The sequence below is a fragment of the Otolemur garnettii genome, unplaced genomic scaffold, assembly GCF_000181295.1.
Source record: "Otolemur garnettii isolate 467f Iridium unplaced genomic scaffold, OtoGar3 scaffold00046, whole genome shotgun sequence".
Lineage (NCBI taxonomy): Eukaryota > Metazoa > Chordata > Mammalia > Primates > Galagidae > Otolemur > Otolemur garnettii.
Genome location: NW_003852441.1, coordinates 2,760,822 through 2,770,069, shown reverse-complemented (window position 1 = coordinate 2,770,069; position 9,248 = coordinate 2,760,822). Strand labels below are relative to the sequence as shown.

Below are 9,248 nucleotides of genomic sequence, written 5' to 3'. Positions count from 1 at the left end.
CACAGCAACCTCTAGCTCTTGAGCTTAGGCGATTCTCTTGCCTCAGCCTCCCAAGTAGCTGGGACTACAGGCGCCTGCCACAACGCCCAGCTATTTTTTGTTGCAGTTTTGGCCAGGCCAGGTTCGAACCCACCACCCTCAGTATATGGAGCCAGTGTCCTGCTCACTGAGCCATAGGTGTTGCCCCATATAGCACAATTTATTAATCGATTCATGGGTCAGTGGGCACTTTGGCTTCTTCCATGACTTAGCAATTATGAATTGGGCTGCAATAAACATTCTGGTACATGTATCTTTGTTGTATTGTGATTTTTGGTCTTCTGGATATATACCTAGTAGAGGAATTGTAGGATCGAGTGGCAGGTCTATTTTTAGATTCCTAAGTGATCTCAACATCTTTTCAAAAGGAGCATATTAGTTTGCATTCCCACCAGCAGTGTAGAAGTGTTCCCTTCTCCACATCCATGCCAACATCTCTGGTTTTGGGATTTTGTGATGTGGGCTAATCCTACTAGAGTTAGATGATATCTTGAAGTAGTTTTGATTTGCTATTTTGATTTTCTATTTCCCATTTTTACTTGTTTTGGCTTTATTATGGGAAATGTCTTTAGTCTGTCTTCCAGTTGACTTTTTTTTTCAATTATATGTAAATCTGCTCTCAAATCTGTCTCCATTTTAATAATTAGGTTTTTATTTCTGGAATTTCTAATTTGGTTCCTTCTCAGACCAGCTCAGTCTTTTTAATGCTTTTGTTAAATCATATTAAAGTTTAGTAATATGCTAAGTCTTTGTGGGTCTGATTTCCTGAGCCTCTTTCTTTCCCCTTTCCTCTCCTCTTTCTTTAGGCTTTAGTTTCTTTATTTTTTATTTTTATTTTTTTTAGAGACAGAATCTCACTTTATCTCCCTAGGTACAGTGCCATGGTGTCACAGCTCACAGGAACCTCCCACTCCTGGGCCTAGGCTACTCTTGCCTCAGCCTCCCGAGTAGCTGGGACTACAGGTGCCCACCAGAAGGCCCAGCTATTTTTTTGTTGCAGTTTGGCTGGGGCCAGGTTTGAACTCACCATCCGCAGTATATGGGGCCGGTGCCTTACATACTGAGCCACAGGCACCGCCCAGCTTTAGTTTCTTTACTTGGAAAATGGTAATACTAGTAATAACACCAATTAAATCACGTGATTTTTTTCACGATTATTTTATGTGTTGAAGTAATGAATATATTGCATAATATGTGGCACATAGTAAATGTGTGTGTAACACATTATAACAATTAGCAATGATGCAATATATTGTACGACCATTGTGAGATACACTGTAATAACTAGAATAATGAAATATAATATATGACCATTATAAGATATATAGAAGCTACAAATTTTATTAGGACATATGAGGACAAGTAGAGAAAATAAAGAAATATATTGTAGCTGGGTAGAAACACATTGTTAACAATGTGTGCTCATCTTGCATTAATTTGTATTTCATACAGTTTCAATAAAAATTCCAATTAAATTTATATTTTAAACATGATCAAATTGTTAATGCAAAGGAACAGATAGGTGAAGAAAGTTCTTGATTTTGGGGGGAGTTTGATTTTAGTCTTTGAGTTAGAGTAGTTTTGTCCCAGGGATATTTAGGTACCAAGGACAAAGTGATTTCTTCAGGATTGTTTATTTATTTATTTATTTATTTATTTTTAAAGATTGTTTATTTCTTGACAGTGATTTTGTTTTTTGCAGTTTTTGGCCAGGACTGGGATGAACCCACCACCTCCAGTATATGGTGGCAGTGCTCTACTCCTTTGAGCCACAGTTGCCGCCTGACAGTGATTTTTTTTTTTAGAGACAGAGTCTCACTTTGTGTTCTCAGTAGAGTGCCTTGAGGTTACAGCTCACAGCAACCTCCAGCTCTTAGGCTTAGGTGCTTTTCTTGCCTCAGCCTCCCAAGTAGCTGGGACTACAGTCGCCCGCCACAACGCCTGGCTTTTTTGTTGCAGTTTGGCTAGGGCTGGGTTCTCACCCACTACCCTCGGTATATGGGGCCAGAGCCCTACTCAATGAGCCACAGGCATCGCCCATCTTAACAGGGATTCTAAAAGGCGGCTTTCTAAGCAGGAAAAAAAGCCACCATTGAAGAGCCCATTTCTATAAAAGTGATCTCAGAACTCCAAATATCTTTTTTTTTCCTTTTTGCTCACATAGGTAATAGACTACAAGAGTACTTGCATTTCCAAAGTAGAAGTGTTCCTAAAGGTTCTTTCCTGGAAGATTTTTATCCTTCCATTTGAAGACGGTCTGACATAGGACTGGTAGCTCTTGACTATCATCAGTCTTACTTAGTAGTATAGATAATTTTTTCCTCTATACTTCATGCTATACTTATCCTTAATTACCTCCTTGTCATTTTTACCATCTTAGGCAGTGGACTTATACCATAATTATTCATATGGATATTTGTTTAATATGAGATATCAGGTATTGATTTCAGTGCTGGAAAAAAATGAGCAGTGGACAAAGTAGACAAGTCTTTGCTTATCTCACTAGTAATACTCTGTAATATCTGCTGAATATTTGTAGTTGTAATGTGGTTTGTACATAGTAAGTTATTTAGTCCTTCTAAAGGCTAACTAATAGGTACTATCATAGTAACAATGATAGGTAGTATTGTTATTCCTGCTATTCCAGTAACAACAGGTAGTATTGTTACTCCTGCTTCACATATGTATGGTTTGCATACTTGTTAAGATTGAAGGAAGGACCTTTCTGGGTTCTTTGATCAGACTATGTTTTTTATTTGTTTGGTTTTTTTGTTGTTGTTGTTGTTTTAAATTTTAAAAATTTTTTGAAATAAAATTGAGACAGAGTCTCACTATGTCATCCTCAGTAGAGTGTCATGGCGTCATAGCTCACAACAACTTCCAACTTGGGCTTAAGCAATTCTTTTGCCTCAGCCTCCAAGCAGCTGGGACTACTGGTCCCCGCCACGATGCCCGGCTATTTTTTTTGTTGCAGTTATCATTGTTGTTTAGCTGGCCCGGGCTGGGTTTGAACCTGCCAGCCTGGGTGTATGTGGCTGGTGCCTAACCCACTGAGCTGCGGGTGCCACCCAGATCAGACTTATTTTTAAAGGGTGACCCTGAGATCCGAACCTGGGCAGAATAGTACAGATAGCTTTTTGCTTTATAATTGCACATACCAGCAGTATGTATTTTTGTAGTTGTACCTAATGCCTCTTGACTGAAGCAATATAAAATGGAAAAGTTGTGGGTGGCAGGCTGCTGTGCTGAATTAAGGATTAATCCTCAGACTCCTTTTTACTGTATTCTCCCTACCAGACATTAATATATACTACATTTCTGTAACATCTGAGACTATTTTTCCAGTGCCATCAAAGGTCATTATGATGGGCATTTATAGCGTACTTTCATTAAATTTCATTTCTCTTATTATATTGCTTTACATTTATCAGAAAAAATCTTATTAGATACTTCCCCTTAGTTTTTGGTTTTTTTTTTTTTTTTGGAGAGACAGAGTCTTACTTTATTGCCCTCGGTAGAGTGCCTTGGTGTCACACAGCTCACAGCAACCTCCAACTCCTGGGCTTAGGCGATTCTCTTGCCTCAGCCTCCTGAGTAGCTGGGACCACAGGTGCCTGCCAGAATGCCCGGCTGTTTTTCTGTTGCAGTTTGGCGGGTGCTGGGCCTAAACATGCCACCCTCAGTATATGGGGCCAGTGCCCTACCCATTGAGCGCCGCCCTTTCCCCTTAGTTTTTTTTAAAAAAATTGATGTATCTTTTGTATTTTATTGTGTAGTTATTAGTCAAAATAAATCTGATTGTTTTTCTTTGAGCTCTTGGGTCTGTGAGACCCTTGTGGATGAAATGGCCATCTCACAGAAGCAGGAAGCAGTGCTCATTGGTATGTGCTGTCTCTGATGTGCAGCAGATGCTTGACTCTTCCTTTTTGGTTCTCTTAGCAACAGCTTGAGGAAGAAGCAGCTAAACCTCCTGAGCCTGAGAAGCCTGTGTCCCCTCCTCCTGTGGAGCAGAAACACCGCAGCATTGTCCAGATTATTTATGATGAGAACCGGGTAAGCTCATGCCATCTCAGGCAGCACAGGCCTTTAAACCCATTTGACTCTGCCTGTTCTAGTTCTGAATGTGTTCTGTTGTAATTTTAATTGTATTAAATCCTGGTTTTTTACTATAGTTTTTAATATTCATTATCTTTGGCATATTGAAACTTGGTGTTTTTTCCTTAGAGATCGAAAATTAACATTTGTGCCTTAAATTATGTAATACTTCATTTTACATTATATGCTATATTATTTAACCTATGGAATTTTAGCTGTGTCTTTCTGCTTTTATATAAATATTGGCAAGCAAATTTGGTGGTATATAATACAAAACAGCTATTCTATTATTTTTTGCTTGTTTGGGGACATTTAATACTGAATATTAATAACATTTCAGTATAGATAGGTCATTGGATATGGAAATCAACTTTATTATCGGCTTCAGAATTGATAACTGGGCTGTTGTTTGAACTTTAGCTAAAAAGTTAAAGGTAGATTTTTACCTTTAAGTAGACTTTGGTTTTTTAGGTACATTTAAATAATTTCTTCTTCCATTCTCTTATTTGAGATGTTGGCCAGTAACAGTGGTTCATACTGTAATCCCATTGCTTTGGGAGGCTGAGGCAGGAGGATCACATGAGGCCAGGAGTGCAGGACCAGCCTGGGCAACACAGTGATACCTGAGTCCCTACCAAAAATTAAAAAGATTTAAAAAATTGGCTTGATGCCTATAGCTCAGCGGCTAGGGCACAAGCCACATACACTGGAGCTGACAGGTTCAAACCCAGCCCAGGCCTGCCAAACAACAATGACAACTATAACCAAAAAAAAAAAAGCCAATAGCTAGGTGTTGTGGCAGGTGCCTGTAGTTCTAGCTACTTGGGAGGCTGAGGCAAGTGAATCACTTAAGCACAGGAGTTGGAGGTTGGTGTGAGCTGTGATGCCATGGAACTCTACTGAGGGAAACATAGTGAGACTTTGTCTAAAAAAAAAAAAAAAGATTAAAAAAATTAAAAGATTAGCTGGGCATGGTGGTGTCACTTATCGTTTCAGCTATAGGCTGAGGTGGGAGGATCACTTGAGCCCAGGAGTTTTAAGGCTGCAGTGAACTATAGTAACATGACTCTATTCCAACTAGACCCTCTCTCTATAAAAATAAAATGTTCAATGGTTTAGGAAAACTAGATCTCAATTTTATGAATCATTTTTGTAATATCAAAGTTAGTTTTCAGTCAGCTAGTCCCAGAACTAGCAATTTGAAGGGAAACTGATTTCACGTGTTTCAACAAATATTAAACAGAGTTGCTTAACAGTGCTTCCCAAAGTCCTCAGTTCAAAAAAATGATAATATGCTTTAAATACTAGAGAGAATAGGCATGTTAGCTAAAGATGATCACCAGGTAAAAAGTTGGGATAGCTGTTTAATTTTATTCTGTAGCTAAGTGACTTCATCAGTCAGTCTATCATACATAGATCCTAAAGGAAGGATCTTCTTAGTCTTAAGAAAAGATACTGTGAATTAATAATGAAAAAAACACTTATAGTCATGATCTTAGACTCATCTACATATATATAGATGACTGAGAATCATCAGAAATATTAATGGCTAGCCACAGTGGCTCTTACCTATAATCCCAGTACTTTGGAAGGCTGACGTGGAAAGGTCTTGTGAGGCCAGGCGTCTGGGATCAGTGTGGGCAACATGGTGAGACCCTTTATTTAACAACAAAAAAAAAACAACAACAATAAACAGCCAGGCATGGCAGTGTGTACCTGTAGTCTACTTGGGAGGCCAAGGTATGATGATCTCTTGAACCCAGGAGTTTGAGGCAATAGTGAGCTATGATCAGGTCACTGTATTCCAGCCTGGGCAATAGAGCACTACCCTGTCTCAAAAAACAAACAAATAACCCCCCCATCCAAAAAACAACAACGAAAAAAGAAATATAAATTTATGATGATGATGAATGTCCCGGATGGGGAAAAACAGTGGGCAGTTAAGATTACTTTATTGGGGTGGTACCTGTGGCTCAAGGAGTAGGGTGCCAGCCCTATATGCTGGAGGTGGTAGGTTCAAACCCTGGCCAAAAAAACTGCAAAAAAAAAAAAAGATTACTTTATTGGCTAGGTTCAGAGTTAGTCAAATTCACTGAAGGGCCACAACAGCCTCCATGAAGATAAATCCAGTGAAGGTAGAAGACGGTGAGGGACAGGAGTGACATTGTCCCCCATGCCACGCCTGGATGTGATGCAGAGCCCAGGGCAGGTCATGCTTCCTTGTTGGGTTTTAAGTAAAATCTCCTGCTTTGTAAACTGTTCTCTGTAGAACTTCAAAACACTTTTGTGGGGTAATGGGTTCCATGGCCAGTTTTGACCTCACAGATAAAGTACATAGGGATTAAAGCTAATAACAATGGAAAGTTGGGGTTTCCACTTGGTTTCCGCTTTCCCACCAATGGAAAGTTGGTGGGTTTTCTTTTTTAAGTTTTATGAAATTTTGCTGTTTTAAAAAAAGCATGAGTTGGCTCGGCACCTATAGCTCAACCGGCTAAGGCGCCAGCCACGTACACCTAAGGTGGCAGGTTCGAATCCCCAGCCCGGACCCGCCAAACAACAATGACGGCTGCAACCAAAAAATAGCCGGGCGTTGTGGCGGGCGCCTGTGGTCCCAGCTACTTGGGAGGCTGAGGCAGGAGACTCGCTTGAGCCCAGGAGTTGGAGGTTGCTGTGAGCTGTAATGCCATGGCACTCTACCCAGGGGGACAGCTTGAGGCTCTGTCTCAAAAAAAAAAAAAAAAGCATGAGTTAATTTTCAAATAAATTTGATTCAGTGACACTCATTAATTGGGTTTCTTTTCTTTTTCTTTTTTTAATTTTTTTGAGAAAGAACCTAATTTTGTCACTCTCAGTAGGGTGCTGTGGCATCACAGCTCACAGCAACCTCCAACTCCTGGGCTTAAGCAATTCTCTTGCCTCAGCCTCCCAAGTAGTTGGGACTGTAGGCACCTGCCACAATACCGGGCTATTTTTTGGCTGTGGTAGTCATTGTTTGGCAGGCCCGGGCCAGATTGGAACCCTCCAGCTCTGGCATATGTGGCTGGTGCCTTAGTGGCTTCAGTTACAGGTGCTGAGCCTTGATTGAGTTTCTTAATGAGCCTTGTCTTACAGACCTAATGAACAATTCCAGTTTAGTGAGTTCTATGTGGAGGACTGAAGAACTGGGACTCGAGGGCTGAAAACTGTTGAACAGAGATCTGGTGGCAGATTTAATTTGTGCCTAATTTTTGTATACATATGTTTTATTGTTCAGTATAGTGAGTGCTTCTTCATGCCTATCAGCAAAACTCAAAAACTACTTTTATACTTTTTGTTTTAACATTTACATATTTGGTTTGTTGTTCCTTCTGTGAAGAAAAGAACAGCCAGTTTTGAAGTCTGTCCTACTATTAGACTTACCTTCTTTCATTGAAGATTGTTTTTAACTTGTAGTTAACTGTAGAATGCCTTCTTTAGTATATTATTTTCTCTCTCTCTCTCTTTTTTTTGATTGAAGATCATCAAACAAGTGCTCTTGCCCAGGCTAGAGTACCATGACATCAGGCTAGGCCACAGCAACCTCAAACTCCGGGGCTCAAGCAATCTTCCTGCCTCAGCCTCCGGAGTCACTGGGCCTACAGTGACTGGCCCACCACTTCACCTAGCTAATGTTTTTCTGTTTTTAGTAGAGAAGAGGTCTTGTTCTTGCTCAGACTGGTCTCAAACTCTTGAGCTCATGGGACCCTCTCAGCTCGGCCTTTTAGAGTGCTAGGATTATAGGCGTGAGCCATTATACACGCGGCCTGTATATATTTTATTGACCTTGCTACTAGACATTTGCTATGGTTTCCAGAATTGTAGCAGGGACTCATGGAAAGAAAGGGATGAGAACCTAAGAGGTCCAGAACATAGGCTTTCAAACTGTCCACTCAGGGGTTTTTGTGTTTCACCATTCTTCTTCACCTTTTGTAAGGTCCTATATGCCTTTTTTGCTTTATAAGTGAATATCCTTAATTATTTTGCCACCATAGGCAAGGAGAGATGGATAATGACAAAAGTACATGTCCCTCTTATTCTTGGATAGAATTAACACAGTGCAATTTAGGAGATAGGGACCATTATCATGCATAAAGCATTTTTATTTTATTTAAAAAGTTAGTGAGAGGAAGAAAACTGCCCCAAACTGTTAATTTTAAAGCTGGTTTCCTGAGAGAAATGTTGGCTTGCATGATATCATATTTAAACTTCAGACTAAACTAGTAGGGCGTTGTGGTGGGTGTCCATAGTCCCAGCTACTCGGGTGCTGAGCCAAGGGGATCACTTGAGCTAAAGTGTTTGAGTTTGCTATGAGCTATAACACTTCGGCATTCTACCCAGGATGACAGAGTGAGACTCTATCTCAAAAAAATAAAAAATAAATAGACTTAAGACTTCCCTGGTCATCTGGTGGTTAGGATAAAAGAAAAAAATAGTCAAAAACTTCAGACTAAGTTTGTTTAGTCTCTAAATAGACTGTTCTCAATAGCTCCATTTGTTATTACTCTAATCAGTTGTAGGTTCCAAAAATATTCATAAATGCTCTAATTTCAGAATAATAATAATACATATAGAAAAGTGGTTGTTAAAATATAAGTGAAATTTTCAGGAACATCTTGTTTATATTTTTCAATGAATGATGTGCAAGAGAATGTGATGCCAGAAGAGAAAAAGGTTAATAGTAGACTTAGTGCCAACAACCTCTACTACCTCTCTTACCTCTACTACCTCTACTGGGGCTGGGTTTATGGGGCCGGTGCCCTACTCACTGAGCCACAGGTGCCACCCAAGGGAGGGGGATCTTTCTTAAGTAAGATATTTAGTATCTGGTCAGTTGCTTCTTTTCCTCCTGCTTTGCCATTAGCTTAATTGGAATCTTTATCTCTCACATAGTTGTTGAATTCCCTTCCTTCAATCTTCTTCCTTCTAATCCATCCTTCATATTTGTATCTTATCACATACTCTCCAAATTAAGCTTTTTGATATTGTCACACTTTCTACCAAATGGCTCAAACCTTTTATTAGCATTTACAGGCCTGTCTGGCCCTTCCCTGAGACTCTTTTCTTAGTGATAGTCTACCAGAACAGGTTTTTTTTTT

The 9,248-nt window shown here is 39.7% G+C and overlaps 1 protein-coding gene across 1 annotated transcript in view; it reads left to right on the top strand.

Annotated features, from left to right (window-relative positions):
* The window catches only part of NCOR1 (nuclear receptor corepressor 1), a 181,712-nt gene that overhangs the window by 56,757 nt on the left and 115,707 nt on the right, over positions 1-9,248 (top strand). The window contains exon 6 of the mRNA XM_012805930.2: positions 3,979-4,092. Coding sequence (XP_012661384.1) covers positions 3,979-4,092 — 114 coding nt within the window. The remainder of the gene's footprint in view (positions 1-3,978; positions 4,093-9,248) is intronic.